Source organism: Rhincodon typus, chromosome 22 (assembly GCF_021869965.1).
Source record: "Rhincodon typus isolate 14 chromosome 22, sRhiTyp1.1, whole genome shotgun sequence".
In the NCBI taxonomy this organism is placed as follows: domain Eukaryota; kingdom Metazoa; phylum Chordata; class Chondrichthyes; order Orectolobiformes; family Rhincodontidae; genus Rhincodon; species Rhincodon typus.
This window is the reverse complement of record NC_063353.1, coordinates 19,501,839-19,528,280: the sequence shown is the minus strand read 5'-3', so window position 1 is coordinate 19,528,280 and position 26,442 is coordinate 19,501,839. Positions and strand designations below refer to the sequence as shown.

General features: G+C 38.4%; 1 protein-coding gene across 1 annotated transcript in view; it reads right to left on the bottom strand.

Annotated features, from left to right (window-relative positions):
• Positions 1–20,163: 20,163 nt before the first annotated feature.
• gramd4a (GRAM domain containing 4a) overlaps positions 20,164–26,442 on the bottom strand; it is a 146,768-nt gene continuing 140,489 nt past the window's right edge. Inside the window, exons 16-18 of the mRNA XM_020518497.2 lie at positions 25,383–25,467; positions 23,338–23,406; positions 20,164–22,558 (exon numbers count right to left, since the gene is read on the bottom strand). Coding sequence (XP_020374086.2) covers positions 22,457–22,558; positions 23,338–23,406; positions 25,383–25,467 — 256 coding nt within the window. The 3' untranslated portion in view covers positions 20,164–22,456. The remainder of the gene's footprint in view (positions 22,559–23,337; positions 23,407–25,382; positions 25,468–26,442) is intronic.

Genomic DNA, 26,442 nt, shown 5'->3' with positions numbered 1-26,442 from the left:
ACACTAGATAAATAGGCAGACATCAAAGTACCACTATTTCTGAGAGAAAAGTACTCCAAGATTACTTCTCTTATTCCAATGAGTCTGAATAAAACTATTTGAGATAACCCGTATAATGCCCATGGTGGGATCACTAGTTAATCTCCCGATGAACCTCGTTGAGTATGAGTTCCTTTGGTAACAGGCAATGGCCTCCTACTAGAACTCATCACCTGAGCCCATTATAAAGCAGACCCAGCCCATAATGGGCTTTGCTTTTAAATATTTGATCGGCTACACAGGTGATTACTGGTGGTAGCTAAAAGAAAAAAAATGGAGAAAAGGTCATGGTGACTTTCGAGGTGGGGAAATTTGCTCATTTGTGTTTGATAACACTTCTGGGTAAAAGCAAGGAAAAAAAAGCAAGTTCAGGGACCTCATAACACAGTGGTAGCGTCTCTATCCCTGGGCCAGGACAACAAGGTTCAAGACCCACCTCTTTTAGACGTGTGTTATACCATTTCTGAACAAGTAGGTTTAAAAAACAGAAACAGATCCAGAGCCTCTGTGGCACAGTGATTGTGTCCCCACCTCTGAGCCAAGGGACCCAGGTTCAAGTCCTACCTGCTCCAGAGATGCATAACAACATCTCTGAACAGGTTGATTTAAAAGAAAAGCAGGCCCAGTCATAGGTGATACCCCCAAGCAGTCACTTCTAAGACTAGAAACCTTGAAAATTTCAGTATTTGCTTTCAGGGTATTCCTGTGGCGCAGTGGGAGTGTCCCTACCTCTAAGCCTGAAGTTCCACTTGCTCCAGAAGTGTGTCATAACATGCTGAATTAAAAAGAAATAAAAATATAAAGAAAACACAGTTCTCCATTTGATTTAACCCCTTCTGACTTTCTTTACCCCTCCCTCACTTTGATGGTTTGCATTGCCTATAACCAACCTTGCTCGTAAATATCTAATTGGCTGCACGGGTGATCTACTGGTGGTGCTCAGTAGTTGGTAAAAAGATTTCACAGTGATTTGGTGGTGGGAAAACTGTTCAGTTGTGTGTAAGAGCATTTCCAGATATATGAAAGAAACAGACCCAGGGCTGGGACTAGCCTATGTACACCATGAGTAGTGGCTCGATTTTGGTGTTCAACAATAACCTTTCCAGTCAGGTTTCTTGTGTTATTACACAATTGTGAATCACAAGACCAGCAAAAGAAGGATAAGTTGGCCAACTTGCATTTTGTAACAGTGTGCATTATCCCTCAGAAATATGTCAAAGTGGTTCACATTTACTTTACATGTGCCATATTTGGATTTGGTGCATACTAACTCCAAAGGGACACGAAGTATTGGATAAGATTCACTGAAGAATAAGAAGTATAAGTACAGGGGAATGATATTGTGATGAAGAACTATGAACAACCAAGACACCAATCAGCTACAATCACCAGGAAAAGGAGAGAATATATAGGCAGGAGCCAACTAGGTTCACAACTCAGCAGCTAAAAATTATGGCAAATAATTGGTCTTTTCTTTCAGTTGAGCCCTGACACTGGTAACAATGTGAGGCTGGTGAATGGTTATCAATGTTCTGCATATCAGTACTAATACTGACTTGCAACGTGAATCAATGTACTTCAAGAAGGATCACTGCTCCGTAGTCCTAACCACGCGGCTTCCAATAATGGGTATTTAAGGCAAGCACTCGAACATAGCATCTAGATCTTCATTCTACTGGAGGCCGGAAAGCCATGTCACCTTTTGGCCCACACCATATTTCAATGCGTATAATAATTAGGAGTGATCAATGAGATGTCTTTCCCTAGAGAATGTGTTAAAAAAAACTGAGATAATGGTCTTCCTCCGTCAGTGAGCCTGGACCTACAGCTCTATTACCCTCACTGTTTACTGCTCCTTCACCAACATTGGACAGAAGCAAAACACAGGAAACTACAATTATCATCAAATAAAGGTCGGGGATCTTGAAACAGTGCTTCAGATATGGCGACTGATTGGAGTTATCTTAAGTGAAATCTTCAGAATTTTATTATTACTTTTAATCTGCTATTCTCCATAACATGGTTTTTAATATACAGGTCAATGATAAGGATAACCAGGAATTAATACAGTCCTAGAATTCACTTGTCACTTTTCTTTCCCTCTCAAGTTGTTTAATCATGGAAGATTATTTTGATGTGTGGACCAAGACCAACATGATTTACTTCCATGATTCTGTGCTGGTGGTTACCTAATAACTGGACAATAAAATCAGATCCATTGGCTGGGGGATTATTTTGCTCTGTCTATCACTTACTTTTTATGCCGTTTGGCACATAAGTAATCCTGTTTGACATCTTATTTTTTAACTATGCCTAGTGCTGCTTATGGCATGCCCTCCTCCACTCTCCACTGAACCAGGGTTAATCCCTTGGCTTGATGGTAATGGTTGAGTAAGGATGTGCCAGGCCATGAGGTTGCAGATTGTGCTGGAATACAATTCTGCTGCTGTTGATAGTCCACAACACCTCACGAATTCCCAGTCTTGAGTTGCTAGCTCTATTCAAACTTGATCCTATTTAGCATGGTGATCGTGCCACACAACACAATAGAGGGTATTCTCAATGTGAAGGAGGAACTTCATCTCCACAAGGACCGTGTGTTGGTCACTCTTACGGACACTGTCATAGACAGATGCATCAGCAGCTGGCAGATTGATAAAGATGATGTCAGGTATGTTTTTCCCACTTGTGGGTTCCCTCACCACCTCCTGCAGAACCAGTCTAACAGCTATATGCTTTACGACCCAACCAGCTCAATCTGCTGCCACTGTTGGTGTTGGACATTGAAATCCCCGACTCAGAGTATGTTTTGTGTCCTTGCCACCCTAAGTGCTTCTTCCAAGTGTTGTTCAACTAGGACGAGTACTAATTCATCAGCCAAAGTAGGACAGTGTGTGGTAATTAGTCGGAGGTTTCCTTGTCCATGTTTAATCAGAAACCATGAGACTTCATGGGGTCTGGAGTCAATGTTGAGGATCCCAGGGAAATCCTCTCCTAACTGTATACTTCTGGGTTACCACACCTGCTGGGTCTGTCCTGCTAGTGGGACAGGACATATCCAGGGATAGTGATGGTGCTATCTGGGACATTGTCTGGTTTGAGTCCATGAGTATGACTAGGTGAGGCTGTTGCTTGACTTGTCTGTGAGATAGCTCTCCCAATTTTGGCACTAGACCCCAGCTGTTAGTAAGGAGGACTTTTCAGGATCAACAGAGCTGTTTCCACCATTGTCTTTTCTAGTGGCTAGGTCGTTGCCATTTCAGAGGGCAGTTGAGAATCAATCACATTGCTGTGCATCTGGCTTCACATGAATGCCAGATCAGGTGAGGATGGCAGATTTCCTACCCTAAAGGATGTTAAAGAATCAGATGGATTTATCTGAAAATTAACAATGAAGTTTTATGGTCATCATTAGATTCTTAATTTCAGATATTTTTTATTGAATTCAAATTCCATTATCTGCTGTGGTAGGAATCAAACATGACTCCCCAGAATATTAGCTGAGTTTCTGGGTTAATAGTCCAGAGTTAATACCAGAAACCCATTGCCTCCATTGTAATATTAGTACAACAAATTCTTCTTTTTTGATATGTATGTGGGTGGCACATTTATATTAAGTGGATTCTGAATAATGAAACTCAGAAGACGTCCGAATGTGTTGGTAATGCATGTGCTAGTGTACAAAGAGATCTAAACTGAAAATGGCATTGACAATTTAATTGTGCAGATGATATATAAGAGCACCTTGCAAGTTGTTGGTGGACAACGTGTGTAGAAGATAGAGTTCTCTGTTGAAAATAGGGAAAAGTAGGAAAGGGATCGTGACATAGACTCTAAAAAAGCAAAGGGGCAGCAATAAAACATAACAAACTGGAGGGAAACGAACGAAAACAGAACTGAATGCCCAGAATCAGAAAAAGGATTGCACTAACTCAAAACACCTGACTGGAAAGGAGTATCCTTTATTGTCGAACACTGAAATAAAGCCACGGTTTGTGGTATACATTGGTTAGTCCCAAACCAGGGCAGATAGTTCTGCGGACCTACCCCTGGTTTCTGTTAAGTACAGATTTCACCATCTACCATGGTGAGGTTTGAATCTATGGCTGGGGAACTTCAATTACTCATCAAGTGATAGAACCACTACACCAACATCTCCCCAAGTTCAGAATCTGCCAAGGTGGGATGTGAATCCAGATCTCCAGAATATTAACTGATTCTCTGGATTAATAGATTAGCAACAATACCACTAGGCACCTACCCAGCAGCCTAGACCAATCCCTGTATTTTTTAAATTATTAACCTATTTTTCTAATCAACCTGTTCAGACATTTATTGCACACCTCTGGGGCAGGTGGGACTTGAACTCAGGTCTCCCTGTTCCAGAGGTAGAGACATTATAAGAAAGCCCAGGCCCGTCCCTGGCTGACAATTCCAGACAGGAAACTGAACATATGAGATCCAGAATTTAGCATTTCATAGAATCTTTACACTGCAGAAAAAGGCCATTCAGTCCATCAGTTCTGCATCTACCCTCCAAATAGCATCTCACTTCATAATCCTACATGGGGCTATTAAGCATTGCCAATCCACCGAACTTGTACATTTGGGCTATGGGAAGAAACCAGAGCACCAAGTGGAAATCCACACAGGCACAGAGAGAACACGCAAACTCCATACAGACAGTCACTCAAGGCTGGAATCAAACCGAGGTCCCTGGTGCTGTGAGGCACTGTGCCACCATGTCTCCCATTCCCATCCCTGGTGCAGTGTTCCAGTGATGAGTTTTGGCTGGGCAGACTGTTACTAAGGGAACTCAGACTCAATGAGCTCCACAAAGAGATTAATTAATGATTCACCAATGGTCTTATAGGGGTTATCACAAAATTCCAACTGCTCAGAAATAAATTGAAGGCCCTGTCATTGGTAAATTAATAATGCAAGCCAAATCAAAATGGGTAATCTTCATATATCATTCATGTGGCATATGTTTTCAAAGAAAAATACATGGAATAACAGAACATAATACCATTCAACTAATCAAAGACCTGAAATCCAATCTTATAAAAAATAATCTATATAGTCATCAGGATCATGACTCTGGTTCCGGACCATTAAAAAAGCTGTTTTTCAGATGTAATTTATTTTGAGTTGTTGGCTTTCTTGGGGGTATGTTATTTTTGTGAAGCTGTTAAACTTTCCAATTTCAGTAGATTAGCGTGCATGTGGAGCTAAGGGAGACCATCTGATTTGAAAAATGATTTGAAATGCATGGGTGAAGATAAAGCAGAGAAGGTGACAAAGATAATCCCTCAGCTTCTGAAAAATGACCAAATCTCAAATCCCAGAATTTTCGACTTTAAGTATATTATTGTATAATAAGAGACAACAACTCTCTGTCACACAGGCATGACTTACTTAAAAATGTCTTAAAGTATCACAAAATCTTACACCACATCATATTGAGAACAGGGAGGAGAGCTTGATGTACTTTTGAATGCATTCTGTCTATTGTGTATGTCTGAATGCTCCAAGAGACACTCAAACTGGACTTGGGTATCATTGACGGCTCAGCTATGCAGTGATTATACATGACAGGCTGAAGCTTGACTAAGTAGCCATGTATGAACTGAAGCTGCTAGTGCAGTCCTCCACTGTCAATGCAGATGACAATGTTAGACAGTATTTGTTTCTGTTCATTTGATGAGTTGTTGCACCAAACAGTTGCACCCAGACAGCAATCTTGTATGCAATGACAGTGAGGGAATTAGAGGGAATTCCTTATCTCTCAGCTCTGCAACTAAGTAAGATTGCCCTCTAGTCAGGAGACTTGCCCTCTGCAGCTGTTACCACATGCTGTGCCTCACTTATACTTCCCAATTCATTTGAGGCTTCCTTGTCAAATTGTCAACGTAAATCCCTGGGGATGATGAGCTTGTACATGCAGGTGCTGGTTTCTTCCATTGGGAGCTACAGCGTGTCCTTGGAGGATTCCTCTAGAAACAGAAACGAGAAGTGAATGTTAGAATGTGGCCACAAAACACCCTGCAAAAATTGCTTACATGTGTCATGCTGTTGTGCGGCAGTGTACTCCTTAATGAAATTAACTGGAGTCCTCAAGGAAGGTACAAACCAACTTTGTTGGGAAATCCTCCAACTAAATCCTCTCCTTGTGCTGTTATTGCCAAGGATATATGAAACCAATTCTTTGATAGTTCTTAGGCTAAACTGTCCCACATGCTCCCTCTCCTCTGGCTTGGTTCTGACTTGTTGCACAGTGGTAGACAAGAAATGGGGTTGCCCTGGAACCCCATTGACTCCAGACCCCAAGAAGTCTCAAGGCATGAGGTTAACACTTTGAGAATGATATAACTTTCACATTGAAATATTAAGTCTATTTCCTCTCTCCACAGATGCTGCCAGACCTGCTGAGTTTCTCTGGCATTTTCTGCGTTTGTTTCAGATTTCCAGCATTTACTGTATTTTTCCTTTTTAAGAGTCAACCATGTTGCTGTGGATAGATTAATATGTTGACCAGACTAAGTAGGGATGGCAAAATTTCCTTCCCTAAACAACATTTGTGAATAAGATGACAAATGACAGTGATTTCATGGTCACCATTAGACCAGCATTTTTTTGCAACCAACTTACCTCTTTTAGGTTTCTGGCCCAATGCCAGATCGCTAATCAGTGAATTTTGGTTTCCTGCAATAAGGATTTGATTTTCTGATTTATATCACACAATAATGTAAATAGCAAAGGACAGAATCTTTCTTTGAATTTTATGGTACATGTGCATTTCATCCATTTAGAGTCAATGAAAATTCAAAGCCTGCACGAACTGGCACCAAATGGGGAATGTGAATCAGATTTCAAGACCAGAAATGACTCATGAGATCAAATAGGGTGGAACTACTTCCTTCTGAGCTTCTGCAGAATTCTGCTTTGTTCAGCTCGCACGGAATTGATGTCACATTTACAGTCGAACATCAGAGTTCATGTGAACCAGAATAATACTGCTGTTATTATGGCAATGTGCACGAAGATTGTACAAAGTTATTTGGCATGAAAACAATTCAGATTTCACTGGCAGGTCTCCAGCAGTCGTAATGTTCAGTGATAATTGCTGTCACAATTCATGAATTGTCGCCCATGAGAACATTAAAAATAATTTCCCTAATTACTTCATTTTACAGTTAAAATGTATTTTTTTTCATTGCTTTCTTTCTCACTGCATTTTTCTTTACATTTCTGAAAAGGTAAAGATTAGTTCAGTTATGGAAGGGCTTCCAGGAAAGTATGAGCTGCAAAACATGAGACATTTTGAGTAATTTCTTCCATTTCAGCGATTCAGACCAGAAACATTGGATGTTAGCAGTATTAATTCAGGTGAAGCTATTTCTAAATTTTGTTCTTGTTGAAAACTTTAAGTAATATCATCAAAGAAAACATAAGAGTTGGTCAAATTTACCATTTGATCGACAGCTCATAAATTAATCAGTTTTATAAGAATTGAATTCTTAGGGGATTTAAATGCTTTGAATGGGCTTTCGTGAATTGGATTGTCTTTGTAATAGTGAAGTTGACAATAGATGTTGAGAATTTTATTTTCTTTCATTTCAACATAGCTCCTGAGGCTTCCCAGATAGATACCAGGTGAGTTCAGGTATAGGTTGTGGAAGGGCCAAGGGGTGGTGGATGAGTGGTTGTGAGGGGGAATGTGTTTGCATTAAGTTGGCATGGGGCTCCAAACTAGTCTTGGAGAGGTGGATAGGCACCAGTTGACATTCAGCGTATGAGGAGCCATTACTTAACAATTGAGACAAAGCCCCAGAGAGACGAGGTGAGCCAATAGCATGCTGGAACTCAGCAGCCCCATGGCTGTGTCCAAACTGTGTGTGGAGACAGCAGTCTCCGTTCTGCACGTGTCCATCACCTTGCCCTGAACAAAAATTCCCTTTACCCAAGACCAGCGCAAGTATGGATACCTCTTAACTCCCTCTACACAACTCAGGAGTAAAAATCTTGCTCTTGGGGATTCTGGACTGCACCAACTGGAAGTGTGGTGGAAGCAGATTCAATCATGGCTTTCAAAAGGCAATTGGATAATTACCTGAAAAGAAAAAAAGGTTTCAGAGCCTTGTGGAAAGAAAACACTTAGAAGTGTAACTAACCAAAGAGCTCTTGCAGACAGCTGGCATTGATGCAAAGGGACAATTGTCTCCTTCTGTGCTGTTTCATAAAAACATAGAAAATAATTGCAGGAGTAAGCCATTCGGCCCTTCAAGCCTGCACTACCATTCAATACGATCATGGCTGATCATGCAATCTCAGTGTCCCATTCCTGCTTTCTCTCCATACCCTTTGATCCCTTTAGCCGCAAGGGCCATGTCCATCTCCCTCTTGAATATATCTAATGAACTGGCCCCAACAGCTTCCTTTGGAGAGAATTCCACAGGTTCACAACTCTCTGAGTGTAGAAATACTTCCTCATCTCAGTGTTAAATGGTTTACCCTTTATTCTCAGGCAATGTTTCTATCGTTGTGATTCTGTCATTCTACCAGACTAGGATGCCTTAGTTATCAAAGTAGGTGAAAAGACCCTACATTTTAGACAGGGACAAGTTTAGTGCTGATTTGACTATATTTTTGTGAAAGAGATGGTAAAAGAACAATATTATGTTCAAATTGCTAGTTTTTCAAATTGAGAAGGTGAGAAGGTTTCACGATTTAAAATCTGATAAGGCCAGATTTAGGTTAGTTGACAGGAAGTACTAACTTTTATATCTCTGGACCAGGCTTCCAGCTCACAACTGGAGAACTGAAGCTGTTTTTTGACTGCTATGAAAGTCATCGCTCACTAAAGTAGGCACTGCCAGGAATTTAGAACCTTAGCAATATCCTGGGCTGGTTCTGATCAACCTAAGAGGAGTCTGGGAAGAATTTTTGCATAACCACTATTTTCAAATTGCTGAGATAACAAGGTGTAGAGCTGGATGAACACAGCAAGCCAGGCAGCATCAGAGGAGCAGGACTGCTCATGACTTTGAACATCACTATCAAATCTTCTCTCAATGTTCTTTTCTCTAAGAGGAATACCCCTAGAGTCTCCAAAATATCCACATAACTGAAATCCCTCATCCTCAGTATTATTCTCATAATTAGTTTTTGCAATCTCCCCAGTGCCCGCACATCCCTTCCAAAACATGCTGCCCAGAGTTGGACACAATTCACCATTTCAGGTCAGTCAATGATTCACTATAACCTTCTTGTTTTTGCCTTTTTGTACGTTCTGCCTCTATTTATAAAGTTCTGAATCTTGAATGTCTTATTACCTGTTTTCTCACCCTACCCTGTTACTTTCAATGATTTGTGCACAAATAGTACCAAGTTTCTCTATTCCTGCAGCTGCTTTGCAACTGTTTCTCTCATCTTTCCTCTTCATATGCTTCCAACCAATTACATCTTTTCATACATCTCTATGTTAAATTTAATAAGGCACTTTTCTGGCAATTCCACCAGCCTATGCCCTGCCAAAATCTGCCACCATATTCCAAACAATTCAGAATACTTTCAGGCTTTAAGTCATCTGTGTCTTTTGAAATTATGCCTTGCACACCCATGTCCAGGTCATTAATACATCAAGAAAAACAATAGTCCTGAAGAAATACTGAACCTGGGAGCATCAGTCTGTAAAAATACATTCATCTCTGCTTTGTTTTTGTCACTCACCCGAATGTGTATCCATGCTGCCACTGTCCCTTTTATTCCATGGGCTTCAACTCTGCTAAAAAGTCTGTTTATCCGGCACTTTATCAAACAAATTGTGGAAGTCCATGTACACCAACCACATCAACTTCATTACCTGTATCAATATTACATGTTACCTTGAATTTGCCCTTAACAAATTCGTGCTGGCTTTCCCGAATTAATCCACATTATTGTAGGGCAAACAATTTTGCCCAGATTATCATGTTTAGAACCTTTCCCAAGGCTGAGGTTAAATTGACTGGCACGATATTGCTGAGCTTTGTCTCACACCCATTTACTTAAAAGGTTGTAACATTTACAATTCTCCAATCCTCTGGCACAGCCCTTTAACTAGGGAGGGTTGGAAGATGATGGCTTGAACTTATTTAATTTCCACCCATACTTTTCTCTCAGTGTCCTTGGATATATCTGACTGTATCTTGGTGACAGATCAACTGTAAATATATCAAGCTTTTCTAATGCCCTTTTTTAAATCCATTTTTAGCCTCTGCAGTATCTCAACTCTCTCCTCTTTCACTACCAAGGAAGAAAATGCTGGTCTAATTGTAAAGACAGGTGCACACTCATTTAGTTCTTTGGCTATGATCTTTGCCTCTGTGTAAATCCCCTTTATCTCCTCATCAGTCCTTTCTCTCCTTTTACTATTCATATGCCTATAGAAGACATTTTTATACGAATTTATGTCCTTTTATTGTCTCTTCTCATAGAGTCATAGAGTTATAAGCAAACAGCATAGAAACAGATTTTTCAGTCCAACTCATCCACGATGACATATTTCCAAACTAAACTAGTCCTACTTGCCTGCATTTGATCCATATCCTTCCAAACCTTTCCTATTCATGTACTTATCCAAATGTCATTTAAATGTTGTAACTGTACCTGCTCCCACCATTTCCTTTGGCAGTTCATTCCACACATGGATCACTCAGTGTAAAAAAGTTGCCCTTTATATCCTTTTAAAAACTTTCTCCCCTCACTTTAAAAAATGCTTCCGTGTTTTGAACTCCCCATTCGAGGGCAAAGACCTTATCCATGCCCCTCATGATTTTATAAGCCTCTACAAGGTCACCTTTCAACTTCTACGCTCCAGTGAAAAAGCCTATCCAAGCCTATCAAGCCTGTTTTAACTCAAACCATCCATTCCCAGCAACATTCTGGTAAATCTTATCTGAACCCTCTCCAATTTAATAATGTCCTTCCTATAGCAGGCCAACTAGAACTGCACACCATACTCCAGAAAAGGCCTCACCAATATCCTGTACAGCCTCAATATGATGTCCCAACTCCTATACTCAAAGGTCTGAGCAAAGAAGGCAAGACGAAACGCCTTCTTAACCATCCTATCTACCTGTACTGCGAATTTTAACAAATTATGTACCTGAACCCCTAGGTGTCTCTGTTGTACAACTCTACCCTGGGCCCTACCATTAATTATTAAGCCTACCCCTTGTTTGTTTTATCAAAATGCAATACCTCCCATTCATCCAAATTAAATTCTGTCACTCCTCAGCTCATTGACCCAATTGATCGAGATCTCTTTGTAATCTTAGATAACCTTCTTTACAATCCACCATAACATTAATTTCGGTATCGTCTGCAAACTGGCTAACTATGCTTCCTGTATTCTCATCCAAATTGTTTTTACAAACAAAAATGGACCCAATACCGAACATTGCCATACTCTCTCTTATCATACTTATCATTCTCTCTGTTGTTCTTTTTTTTCATTTCCCCTCTGAACTTTCTGAATTTATCCTGTTTCGCACTTGTGTTATCATCCTGATATCTATGATAAAGACCCACCTTTCTCTGTTCCATCATCCATGGAACTCTAGCTGTATCCCATCATTTGCACTCATGGGATTGGGCCTCACCTGTACTTGAACTATCTCCTAATTAAAGGTAACACATTGCTCAGTTCCAGCTCTGCCCTGATCAACTTTTCCCAGCTCATTCCCCACAAGCAGATCCACAAATGCTTCCTTCCTTGTTGGACCAGAAACATACTGGTCTTGAAAACTGTCCTGAACACACTTTGTAATTTTTCCTCTCTCTGCCCCTACACCATGACTCTCCTAGTCTGTATTAAAATAATGAAATTTCCCATTATAGTTACTCGATTGCTTCGAAATATTGTTGCAAATTTGTTCCTTTATATCTTTACTACTCATCGTTATACCCAATAGCGAAACAGTATTCATAGTTTTTTTTGATTAACTCCTACACAGCCTCAATCCCATCCTTCCAGGATTGTAATGACAGCTTTCACTGACCTACCTCCCCCTAGTGATTTACTTACCCTCCCCACTCCACTCAGTAGCTTACACACTCTGTTTCTCTAATTCAAGGCTGTATTGCTCCGTCTGTTACAGTAATTGTGCCAAATTTCTTAGCCGTAGCATTCTGACCCTTGCCTCTTCTAAAATTTGCCGAGCTACCTTTTCACTGACATGAAAAGCGTCCCAAAAAGAACACTTATTTCAACCATCTCTGTGCTTATCTGCATTTCTTGATCCATTGAAGAACATTGTACTGCAAAAAAACAAGATAATATTCTCAACACATTTCAAAAGCATCCATAATATGAAATAAAGGACTTCTGCAGATTTAGGATTTGATTTATTTTCTGCCAAACTGCAACCCTTCGTAAAAACAATTGCCAGAGGATGTGATTTACAAAGTGTTTGTTAGAAATTAAACATGCTTATCGAACAAGATTATTTGTACATGATTAATAAACAGCAGATGTGTTAAAGCAGATGTTGTAACTATCTGATGTGCTTGCAAAACATGAATATCTAAAATACAAGCAAATAATTGTAATGTTATAAAGGAACATCTGAAGTTCAAAGTCTGTTAATACTCACTGCAGCGATTGTTTCTTTAATCTCATTAACATTTTATGCTTTGAACAAACTTTTAAGCATGCAGAAATCAAGTCAAATTTGCATACATCTATCTCACTCATAAAACACAGATGTTTTCCTTTGAATTTACAAAGAAGGAAAAAACTACAGCTGTTGGATAAGGTAGTGGTTCTGAAGGGGTTAATGTTCAGATAACACTGACTCCCCTCATTGTACTGGTGTCACACACAGCAAAGAACTCTTCATGTTCTCTAAACGCAGTGCCTTTTAGATACACTGTGGTGGTGTATTCTATCCTCCAATCATGACATTGGCTCACACAAAGCAAAAACAAAGGAGCAATGAACTATGTCAAACATTATTTAGCCAGTATCACATACTGGTAAAAGCAGCAAATACTACAAGGTACCACCAGGAATTGTCATCTGGGAAAATACCAGTGTTTGCTGTATCAGAAAACATGATATATCTGGAAGCTAGTCAGATATGTTTTTGCAGACTGAAATACACAGGCACTTGTCTTAATGTATTGGTCTAACAGATGGATTTCTGTAGATGAGGAAAATATCAGGTACATCACATCAACCTTTGCAAGAGTTTGCTGCCATCTAGAGAGTACAGATTCAGACTACAACTAGGTTGTGTATGGATTGCAACCTATTACTGACAATTCATTAACATTGCTTACCTATTCTCAATTCCCAAATTCCAACAAATTGCTCGAATATTAAAAGAAATTTTTTTTGAAATTGTCGTTTTCCCTTTATTTTCAATACTAATTCAATTCTAACTTTAATGCTGTTCAATAATTTTGAATACTAACTTCAATACTTCTTTGGGGGCTTAGTGGTATTATCACTGGACCATTAATCCAGAAACTCAGCTGGTGTTCTGGGTACCCAGGTTTAAATCCTGCCATAGCAGATGGTGGAATTTGAACTCAATACAAAATGTCTGGAACTAAGAATTTATTGATGACCATGAAACCATTGTCAATTGTCAGAAAAACCCATCTGGTTCACTAACGTCCTGCAGGGTATAGGAAATCTGCTATCGTCACTGGTCTGGCCTACATGTGACTCCAGACCCACAGCAATGTGGTTGACTTCAATTAACCTCTGAAATGGCCTTTCAAGTTATACCTATTGGTACAAAGTCTCAAAAAAATGAAACAGACAGATCACCTGGTATCGACCTAGACACTGGAAAAGACAACATTGGGTAGGTGATGGCCGACTGGTATTATCACTGGACTATTAATCCAGGAGCCTAGATAATGTCTTGGGGACCAGGGTTTGAATCCCGCCACTGCAGATGGTGGAATTTGAATTCAATATCTGGAATTAAGGATCTAATGATGACTGTGAATCCATTGTCAACTGTCGGAAAAACCCATCTGGTTCACTATTGTCCTTTAGAGAAGGAAACTGCTATCCTTCCGTCTGACCTACATGTGATTCCAGATGCACAGCAATGTGGTTGACTCTTAAAATGCCTTCTGAGCAGTTAGGGATGGGAAATAAATGCTGGCCTAGCCAGAAACGCCCTCATCCCGTGAATCAATTAACAAAAAACTCATTGAACTCAGCCTCACTATTTTTGACGTAACAACTTTCTTTCATGTAGAGTATTTAACACTGTAAAATATTCCAAGATGCTTCACAAAAGTGTTACCAGATTGGTACTTAATCTACAGGAAGTAGATATCAAGAAGGAACATTTGGTCAAAGAGGCATGGTCTTCAAAGAGACAGTGTTGTAGAACAAAGAATTAGAGTGGTATTTCCAGAGTGCTGTGCCTGGATAACAGAATGCATGCCCACCTGAGAACTCTGTATTCCTCCCATTCTGAATTTTATCTATCCCTTATTCCCATCACCCCATCATCAGCAGTTGTGAATATGATCTTATTCAACAAACAGGAAATCTTAATTGCAGCATTGAGTAAGCAAATCATTCATTGGTTGTCACTAACTAAACAGATGGTTTATTTTTAAAGCCAACTGAGTACAATTGCTGCTACCGTGGACTGGAAGCATCATCCATTACAGGCTTTCAAAATTGTATTCAGATAGGTGTTTCTTATTTTCAGGATGGCTAATTAAAAAAGGTACATCATTCCTGCAAATGTGTATGCTATTCTCAGCAAGAATCAGGGGCAAACTTCCAACAATGGTCAAATACCAATATTTTAATCACTTTGTTAACTGAGATCTAGCTTTTTATCCAATATTTGTCCTTGATTTGATATTCCAATCACTCTTCAATAATATCAAATTCATATACATAAGTAACAATGCAATTAAAAGGCTGGCTGAAATATGATGATATTAATTTCATAAAACATTGTAAACAATTCTTCTGTCAATTTTACAGGACTCAAATCAATTTTCATAGAACACTGAAACACCAAATGATCCAGGACAAGCTACTTCTATACTTACTAAAATACAGTTCATGACTAACAGTACTTACATATCTGCCAGCCAAGACAATGCGATAACTGATCAAAATATCTCCTATGTTCATATTTTCATGACTGGTCTATTGCAAAGTTCCATCTTTGGCCCCCTCACCTTCATATACTGTCTCTTGATGACATTATCTAATCATGGGACCAAGCTCAATCTGTGTGCTGATGTTATCCAGGCTTACCTTCATGCCACCTGTCTAGATTTCATGTTTGTCTAATATCAAATCTCAGACCAGAATGCCTTGTATGTTCTGAGTAAACCAAGGGGCAAAAAAAACATTATTTTTGCCTTCTCTATATTTCTGCCCAATTCTGTCAAGGGAATCCACAGGTGTGAAACTACAATGGTGGCCATGATGTGGAGGTGCCAGTGTTGGACTGGAGTGGACAAAGTCATAAGTCACATGATACCAGGCTATAGTCCAACAGTTTTATTTGAAATCACAAGCTTTTGAGAGCTGATCCTTCATCAGGTGAAGTGGACCCAACGAAGGAGCAGGCCTCCAAAAGCTTGTGATTTCAAATAAACCTATTGGACTATACCCTGGTGTTGTGTGACTTCTGAATTACAATGGTTGCTTCTCTGTCTGTCTTTTATTCATTTATGGAAAGTAAGCATCAGAGGCAAAGCCAATATTTTTAACCCGTCCCTAATTGCCCTAGGGAAGTTGGTAGTGAGCTGCCTTCTCCAACTGTTGCAGTTCACTGGGATTTTGTTGCAGCCACAAGGAATGTCAATATGGTTGCAAGTTAGCATGGTGTCCTTTACATTGTGAAGGACAGTAAAAAGCACCTTAATGATTTAATTCAACAAAACTACAAACCTGGAGTACAGTCTCATGAGATGAGAGATAGGGTTCTAAAACTTGTCGAGCCCATGAGACATGAAGAGGCATTATAAGTTGTTTAAAAAACTATACGTTCTTGTGAAAATTCTAACGTGAACTTTGTCGCACTAAAACTTTACCATCACTATCACCAATCACATGATGCCAGTGAACTACAATTTCTGGAAAGTTCCAAATGGAGCAGAGCTTAGACACACTTCCACTCCCCACCCCTCTCTGCCTTCTGCAAGGACCATGCCCTTCACCACTCCTTAGTTCACGCCACATTCCTCACCAACCACTCCAACCCACCCAATATCTTCCCCTGTAACCGTAAAAGATGCAACACCTGCCCACACACCACCTCCCTCACCTCCATTCAAGGCCCTAAACAGCCCTTCCAAGTGAGACTGAGCTTCACCTGCAACCACATCTCCTCCAACCTAGTCTATTACCTCTGCTACTCCCGATGTGGTCTTCTCTACGTCGGTGAGACCAAATGTAGACTAGGTGACTATTTCACCGAGCATCTGTTCCTGGCCCATAACGGCCAACCTAACCTCCCAGTTACTGCCCATTTCAACTCCCCGTCCCGCTCCTCCCCCTCTAAAACATCTGTCCTTGGCCTCCTCCAGTGTCGCAGTGACTCGGAACGCAAATTTAAAGGACAATACCTTATCTTCTGCCTGGGCACCCTACAGTCCGGAGGACTCAACATGGAGTTCCCCAATTTCAAATAAACTTGCCACCCATCCCCTGGCTCCCCTTCCAGCTCGATCTCCTCCCTTCCATTCCACCTGCTGACCCTCCCTTTCAGCTACCAACCAGATTCATCCCTCCCATCAAACAACCAGGTCATACCTACCACCAATGTCCACCTATCACCACCATTCCACCTCCACCCCTGCCCTTCCCCCTACCCCCACATCCAGTCCTGAAGAAGAGTAATACCCAAAACATTGACTGCTCCTTTTCTCCAGATGCTGCCTGGCCTGTTGAGTTCTTCCAGCCTCCTGTTTGTCTAAATTGCTCCATTTAATTGTATTCAGACACTAATTCATTGTCTTGATTTCTCCTTTTACAACAGTAACAGAAACCGGCAGTGTCTATTGCACAATGAGTAACTTGTGGTGCATTGCATTGCAGTTGCAGTCAGTCATCAAAATGACCAATTTTTGCAAACTCACATCCTTTATTATTTTTTAGATAGCCATACAGCTTGAATTGAGAATTTTATCTATATGAAATGATGTATAGTGCATTCATAAGTATTGAATTTTAATGAAAGAATATAAATGAAAATAAGGCTGGCAGCAGTTTTGCAACATTAAATTATTTTATTACTCTGTATTACCGTGAAAATGATATAAGTCTCCAGATATTACAAATGCACAGGTAATGTGGCTAAATTATAGAACACACTTCAAAAAAGAAACATTCAAATTAATTATGTACAGATTCCACAAGCTCGTGCAAGTCGCATTTGTATGGCACAGCTAGGCATATCCTTTAATAATCTTATTCAGTTTGCTGACTGCCACATGCCATAAAACATTTGGGTTATTAGTTTCCAAGTAACTTCCATCTTTTGTTTCTGTTCACTGTGGCTTTACTGAATTGACATGTTATTTCAATACTGCCATAACAGGATACCCAAGCAACTCTTGGTTGAATCTGGACAATAGAGGAATTGAAGGAAATCAGTATCATTAAGGAAAAAGTGTTGGGAATTTTTTGGGATTAAAGGCCGATAAATCCCCAAGGCCCAACAATCTTTTTCCCAGAGTACTTAAGGAAGTAGCCCTAGAAATAGTGGATGATTGGTGGTCATTTTTCAAGATTTTACAGACTTTGGGACAGTTCCTATGAATTGGAGGGTAACTAATGTAACCTTAAAAAAAAAGTAGAGACACCAGTTAGGCTTACATCAGTGTCAGGGAAAATACTAGGGGCCAATATAAAAATTTTAATAGTAAAGCACTTAGAAAACAGTGATAGACTGAACAGAGTCAGCATGCCTTTACAAAAGGGAAATCATGCTTGACCAAACTGTCAGAATTTTTTGGGGATGTAACGAGTAGAGTTGATAAGGAGTGTGAACCAGCGAATGCGGTGTATTTGGACTTTCAGAAGATTTACATTTAGGCTCCACATAAGAAATTAGCATGTAAAGCAAAAGTGCATGGGATTGGAGCATTGCACTTACATAGAGAACTGGTTGACAGACAGGAAGCAAAGAGTAGGAATAAACCTGTAATTTTCCAAGTGGCAGGCAGTGACTCATGGGGTCAGCGTTTGGACCCCAGCTATTCACAATATATGTTAATAATTCAAATGAGGGAACTAAATGTAATATATCCAAGTTTGCAGATGACTGAAATCTGAGGGAGAGGCTGAAATGTGAGGTGATTGCAAATCATTGTGATTTGAACAAGTGAGTGGCCAAATATATGACAGATAAAGTGTAATGTGGCTAAAATGTGATGTTATCCATTTGGTCGCAAAAGTAGGAAGGCAGATTATTGTCTGAATGGGAATAGATTGGGAAAAAGAGGAATTGCAACCGAGACCTGGTTGCCTGGTACATCATTTGCTAAAGATAAGCAGGCAGATGCCGCAGGGGTTGAAGAAGGTAAATGGTATGTTGGCCTTGATAGTGAGAGGATTCTGGTACAGGAGGAGGGATGTCTTACTGCAATTGTACCCAGCCTTGGTGAGACCACACCTGGAGTATGCCATTGGTTTCTATGTTTAACACATTGTCATAGCATTTATGAAGATTTCCTGCGCTTTCTATTTCTAGATCGGATTCTACTCAGTCTTTTTCACAATTCCAAATATGATATCAGGAAGCAACATTGTGGTCCTTCTGTCCATGGTTACCAGTGTCTGACTGAGTTAGTGATGAGATGCAGAAATGGAACACAAGATGGGGAATAACCAGAGAATTGCAGACCATAATCATGACTTTCTCTGATCTAAATTTAACCATTTTTACTTTGTAGATGATATTCTCGAGCTGTTGTTGATTATTGTTTTGAACTAGTTGTACATGTTAGTACATGTTCCAGCTTTTTTCTGTGCCATATCTGGACATGTTTAGTATCTACTATGACTTATTTATGCCTTCCAAATTCATCCTGTTATTTCAATATCCTTGATGGAACAGATTGTGTTAATACCCAAGTCACAGTATTCAATTTTGAAAACACGAATTAGAACTATCCACTGCAAAATAATATTATCAGAGTAGATATTCCAATCGCAAAAATAATCACCAACGGATTAGAGGGATACAGACCATGTGCAGGCAGATGGGATTTATTTAGACTGGCATCACAGTAGTGCAGACATGGTGGGCTGAAGGGCCTGTTTCTATGCTGTATTGTTTTACATTCTAAAAAATCATACCGTGTGCAAACAGGCCTGGTGACATCAGTTACTGGCAACAGACATCCCTAAGCCAGAATGCATCCAAGCATTCTGCAACAGAAGTCACCCATATATGCAGATACAGAGTGTAATGGGAGCATTTCTAGTGTTGTGCACGGGATATGCATAATTTCAATTTAATCAGCCAATGTGGCTGCAAACTTGGCATGTATTATAGCTTTTTCAGGGGTGGCAAAGTACTCTGTGAACTAAATCTATTTAGCGACAAGGCACTGTACGCCAAGGAAATGAACAAAGCAGCTTTGAAACAGTTAAAACAAGCAATCACTGGTTCAGTGGTTTTGCCTCCAGGATTGCAGTTGCATTGCCACAACTATTCTTTCTGTCCCTCTTACGATTCACAGGCTGGGGCTAAGTCCACCCTGGATAACTGCTCATGTGTCAGTTCCAAAGAGTATCAAGCTGGCAACTGATCCTGTAGTTCAGCATAAATGGAAGTAGAAGTAGGGGAAGGAGAAAGACTTCAGAAAATGCATACACAATGTCAGAAATTTGCTGAAGCAGCAGGGTCCCAAAATTATTTCACTATTCATCAGTATCTATGGGACAACTGCAATTTCAATTTGAATGTGAAAGTTTAATCACAAAACAAATTTAATGAATAAAAGACTTTCAATAATACTCAGGCATATACTATTGATGGTTCTTAAAATGGATAGGCACTCAATAGCAAAACAGTTTGAAGCTGAAATGCAGATGGTAGTGTACATTATAGAACCATAATAAAAAGTTGCTTTTTTTTTTACAGAACCATTTATTGCAAATAAAAATCTGTGACTTTTTACAAGACTTTGTTTTCTTTTTACAATAAACATGATGCGAAGCTTGCAAATTTTATAGGCTTAAGTTACATTTCCTGGATCTATTAATATTTTCTGCTTTCTTTACACCAAAAGTTTTACATGATACCAAAAACAATTATGCACAACTTTCAATATGTAGACAGTCAATATATCTAATGCTTATCAAGTATGGCAACTGCATTTTTATGACAGGGATATTAAGAAAATAAATTGCCTTAGTTTAAAAACTACCTGTTGATTTTTTTTACAAAGTGTTTACATTATTTTAAACTTAAAATTGTTGCTAATTTGTGTCCTTTAAGGGATCCACCAGCAAATGCACTTCTATACAGAAGCTGGAAAATTAGCCCTCAGTAAACATACCCTCTTTAACAGTAAACTAAAGGTGCAGAGAACTTGGCAAATGTACGCACTTCAAGAAACTATACATCACAAACGTATTATTTGTATTCCAGTTTTTGCTGTCTCAACAATGTTAAACCAGAAGTTGTAACAAATTACACCTTGAATAAATCAAAGAAATCGGTATATATTGTATGAACTATATTAATCAAAATTATTCAGCATGATCACGTATCTTCATGTACAGTATAAACTTTATTAGAAATTGGACAAATAAAATGAATCAGAACATTTTAGGAGTTGGTAATTGGCAGCTTTGAGATCAGTGAAGGTCCTTTGCAAGTTTGTCAGTCACGTCACATTTTGCATTCAGACTGGACTTGGAGTACAAAACGAAGAATTTTGATTTGGAGAAGGCAATGGCAGAGAGTAGCTGCTGCTACCACTGGTGAAATCACAGGACTTTTTTTTTTAAATGTCAGAAAGGTATGGGACATGCAAACACCTGCCATCTTTGCTATTATAATATCTAGGATTGGAGGTGCTTGAGGAAATTTAGAGTTCAGTGCATTTAGACACCATGCTGAACATTGACAGCAGCAAAAAATGAAGGAGAAAGGAACTGCTTTCTAGAAATTCTCTGAGCCATTGTATCTTTTGAACCATAGTACTGAGAGGCAGGGCATTGGCTAATGTATAAGATGTCTCAAAATTGGCTCTCTAGGGAAAAGACACTGAACAAGGACGGGTTTTACCACATAGGGAGAAAAGGAATATTGGAAGGTGTCACTTGATACCACTTTCATGTTAACAAGTTAATTGCTGCTCATAAAGCCTTGGAAATAGATCTGATGATGGTGCAACTTAAAACAAAGATGCAGGAAAATGTTACTAATGCAGTGAATATGGACAAAATCAGGCTTTTACTTAGAAAACAAAACAAGATGAAGTGAGATAAACCCATCAAATTTTTTAATTTCAAAATCTGGAACATCTAAAACGTCTTGCCAAAATCTAGCCTTTTTGGAGGGAGTTAGCAGGAAGAAAAGTAAAACACTTTTAAGCATTTTAGAATATAAATGCAACATTTAAATCAGGGGGAAGAACTGTGCAAAGCTCTAATTTTTCCACATATTTATATTGCAAAATCTTATCAATGCCAATGGAAGGGCTATATATGGATCTTAAAACCAGAGAAAGTAAATTGAATAGGTAGTTAACATGCAGCAAAAATAATTTTAAAAAACTTTTAGTAATTATATTTTATTTTCATGGAACAAATGGGTGAGATTATTGACGTTGTGATATTTGTAGACGTGGCTACATTATACTCTGATCCTTTCATGCTAATGTTTAATGAATCACTTCATAATGTATTAATGTCAATTGCTTAATATCCATGATGTCCAGTCCTCAGGTTTAAGGTGCAACATATTCACTTCACTTAGTTTACTAGCCTCTTCTGCCAGGAGAATTATCTCAACTAATACTCTCGCCATCTGAAATGGACACCGAAAAGTATACAATCTTGGCAATCAGATTTTGCAAATCTTTGACTCGAAATTTTGTCTTACTTTATTCTAAGAACCACTCTCAATTCTTCCATACCCCAATTTAGACTACCATTTAAAATGTCTGTAAACAAATGCCAAAAGTGCTCACTGTGCAGGGATTACTTTGAAAGTAATAGCACTTTTGTGGAGAACTCTGACAAAAATGTAAAAGAACTAAACAGCAAGTTAAAAATATACAGATTACAAACCATCTACTCCAATTTTGTACAAAATCCATCACAAATATCAAACAAGTAATGGAGGTTCTTGTCCAACTGTTCATTTCCATATTATTATACACATGACTTCTGATTATTGTAAGAACTTGGTTAAGTTTCATTACTGGATACACTGGATGTTATTTTAGTATGTTGACAATTTATTGCTTCAAAGGCTTCATCCCGGTGTAACATAGCACCGAATACGAGTGGCTAAAAGACAGAAAAATAGTTTATTGGAATTCAAGGAAATTCCAGCACAATCTAAGTGAGTGTAAACGTCTTTCCTTTCAATGTAACACAATTATATACGCATTATTGAGTTTCACAATGAAAAGCAAGAATTCTCTGTATAAGATCAGATGTCGCACCGTATTTCTCATGTATCATTGTACAGGAGACATAACTCATGTTATTACTCTGTGCAAGTGAGTACTTTACCTTAGTACAGCCTTAATTTTGCTGTGTGGCTGAGATCCTTTGTGGCCTTGCAAAATTAAACTCAAAGAAGGCTTACTGGATTGAAACATGGGATGAGTGGGTTGTTTGAGGATAGTTGAACATACTGGGCTTGCTTCCACAGGAGTTTAGAAGTGTGAAGGGTGATTTAAGCAAGCAAGATCCTGATCAGTCTTGACAAGTTGGAAATCAAAAGGATGTTTCCTCTTGAGGGTGTATCCAGAGCTGGGTGCCATTGTTTAAAAGTTAGGACAGATGAGAAATTCTTTTCTCTCAGTTGTGCAACTTTGGACGTCTCTACCTCAGGAGGTGATTGAGGCAGAGTCACTGAATATTTTTAAGTCAGAAGTAGTCAGATTCATATTAGGCAATGGTATCAGAGGTTCTCAGTGGTAGATAAAGTGAAATTTAAAGCACAAACAGATCAGACATGATCTTGTTGAATGGCAAAGCAGGTTTGAGGGATCAAATGACTGGCTTCTGTATCTAATTTGTGCGTCCGCACATAAACCTCAAAGAAAGAAATGGCTTACCTTTTGCGTATACGGAGTAGTTATTGAAATGCCCATTCCTGATCCTGGCAAAACTGACAAAACTTTGTACTGTTGGAGCAAAAAGGGCAGAGAAAATGATGAGTTAAAAATAATTCATAATGGCAATGGTTAGTATTTTGAGTTGAGATTAACATCTTTGGCTACGATCCAAATAAATAAGAATAGCAAACTAGTGTGACAATTAAAGATTTGCAATATTCAAGTTGATTTTTTTTTTAAAATGCCACTTGAAGTTAATCATGAGAAAAACACATACACTCCAGTGGCACTTGGGAAAATATGTAGTTCACCAATTAAGCTATTCTGTTGAATAACTGGCCAAAAATGTTAACTCCATTCCTCTATCCACAGATGCTGCCTGACTGTTTAAGTATTTCCAGAATTTTTGTTTACACTTAGATTATTCCACTTGATCCTTTAAAATGTAGCTACTGCCTTTAAAATTCAGTGACATATGATTTCATAACAATATTCAAGATAATTGTTGGGCTCTTTTATGTTCACATTTATATTATATTTTTGAACATTTTCAATTTTTTTTTATTATATAATGACTAAAGTTAAATTATACAAAATCCTCTAAATGATTATGTTCCACTAGATTTCAGCAAAACATATCATCAGGAAAATTCATACTTTTGAAGAAATAGACTCTGCAAAACAGAGTCAAAATGGAATAAAACTATTAGCCCATTACCAAAGCACATTTTTTTTGGAACATGTAAGAATATTTTACTATTGTTGAGACACTTTAAACTTTTGACATCTTTCTAAACAAACATGCTTTCTTTTAAAAGGTGCTGCATAAATCCAAGCTGATATTATAGACTAGCAACATAATTTTTGGACTTATAGTAAAGCTGCTTGATTCCACATAAAGCCTCCTTGCCAGATCACTCAACACTTCATGATGCAAAGCACTTATTTGAATGTTGATGCAATGAAAATGCACACAATAAGATTTTGGATAGAAAGATCAGCACATTTCAAAGTTAAGACAAAATACTAAAAGATGAACTTAAGTAATTAATCAATGTTAATTAAATTAATCAAAACCATTATCTGATGTCATCAAAAGCACATTTCCTGAAAATTTAAGAATGCTTTCAAATACTACTATGTTTTAAAATATTTGACTGCACGTAACCTTCATGAAGCAACTCTGATTTTTTTTTTCTCCCACATTAAAAGGTATTTAAAGATACTATCAGCTTGGATTTATCTTATATACACCCAGTTTCTATGGTCATGATAAATAATCTCAATTCAGGAAACTGTATCAATCTATATTGAACCTAGTGACATTATTTAGGCAGAACAAGTTTAATGTACTGATAGAAGATAAGCTGATAAACACAGAGAAATCCAGCCCTTCAACTATCAAATCAAGATATTCCCACTTTTATGCACAGCATCTCATAAGGCCTTGCTAAATTAAAGCTGAATTTATGGTAATTGTGTAGTCGATTTATGGCCACTAGGGACTGAATTTCCTTGTTCATTTAGAACTCAAGTTACTGTTGGGAATGTTGATATACGTGTATATTATACACCCACACTTCAGAATAATCATAAATACATATTTATCATCTGCATATCCATATTGGTGTGCTTATGCCTATGTAACCATTCAAAGTTATTAAAAAAAAGCTTAGCTATCCTGCCACTTTGTTCCATGTAATTCCAGAGTGCTTAAACGCAGTGGCTTCATATTTGTGTTCAGGGGAGTATAAAAATGTGCTAAAAGCACGATATAAACTTCAACATAAAATGTCAAGGCACATTACTATGTGAATTACATGCAATTCTTAACAAGTTGTTTGCAACTTTCAAAACTCAAACCAAAAATATTAAAGACAAAACTACAAAAACAAAAACAAGCTAAAACATAACTCAGGCATTTTAAGAAGCAGCTTACCACCAACTTCTCAAAAGCATGGGCGACAAACAACATCCTTGGCATCACGTTCAAACGCCATAGCTGAATATGAAAAAGTAAAAAAGCTCAGAGGCCAGAAACTTACCTTTTGAATATCTGTAATTTCTTTTAGTTTTATGATCTTATTTTTCTTGGATGAACCAGATTTGGAGCTTTCAAAGCATAAATAACTGGAGGAAGGGAAAGATAAAAAAAATGTATACAAAAGCAAAATACTGTGGATGCTGGAAATCAGAATTAAGAACTGAAAACAATGGAGACTCAGCACCCGTGAAGACGGACAAACAACATTAATTTTTCAGATCTGTGACCTTTCATTGGAAATTAACTATAGCGTTTGACATTTATCATTCTATATTTGTAAGATAACTAATCAGAGTATCATTCAGGGTCTTCAGTTGTATCTGGTTTGTTTCATATTTAACTGAAAATATAATAAGAAAATGAATGTTTGATGACAAGCCTAAGCGTAAATGGAGAAATTATAAATGGGATCACAGAAGTAAAATTTTAAAGCATTAAAATTCATTAGCTTTTCTCCTTTATGGTCTATTATTGGTTCTGAAAAGGTAACCTTATCAATTGTTGATAAATTTTACTTTTTGCTTAACAGAAATCCTCACGTCAGTTGAATCTAGATTGATTTGCGAAAATCTGATTAGGCTACAGCCCACAGCAAAAAAAACTAATGTTAATGCAAACATTGAATAACTCTTGTAAACAGTCTTATTGTAGTGACAACAACTGGAACAGCATGCAATTTTCAGCCAGTTGCATCACTGTTCTTCTCTTTTACTAATCCAAGATTTCTCTCATTAGTTTTGTTTTCAACGAATAGTTGACATGCATTTGAATTCCAAAGATTGTCTTTCTATGTCCCAGCATTTCTTCATCAAACTTCATTTGATGACATTCCTGTCTCCATTCTCATATGTTGCTGTGTTTTCACTATCTGCTCTGATCTTGCTCCCTTTGATACCTAATGATCAATGCCCAAAGGCCTCAGCTTCATTCACTTGCACACCCACCTCAGTGAACTTTGAACTTGACGTGATGTTGAGCTCTTATTTTGCCACCTTTATTTGGACCCATTTCTTCCCCAATTCACTACTCCCTACCTCCCATGCACACAGTAGATTCTTTGA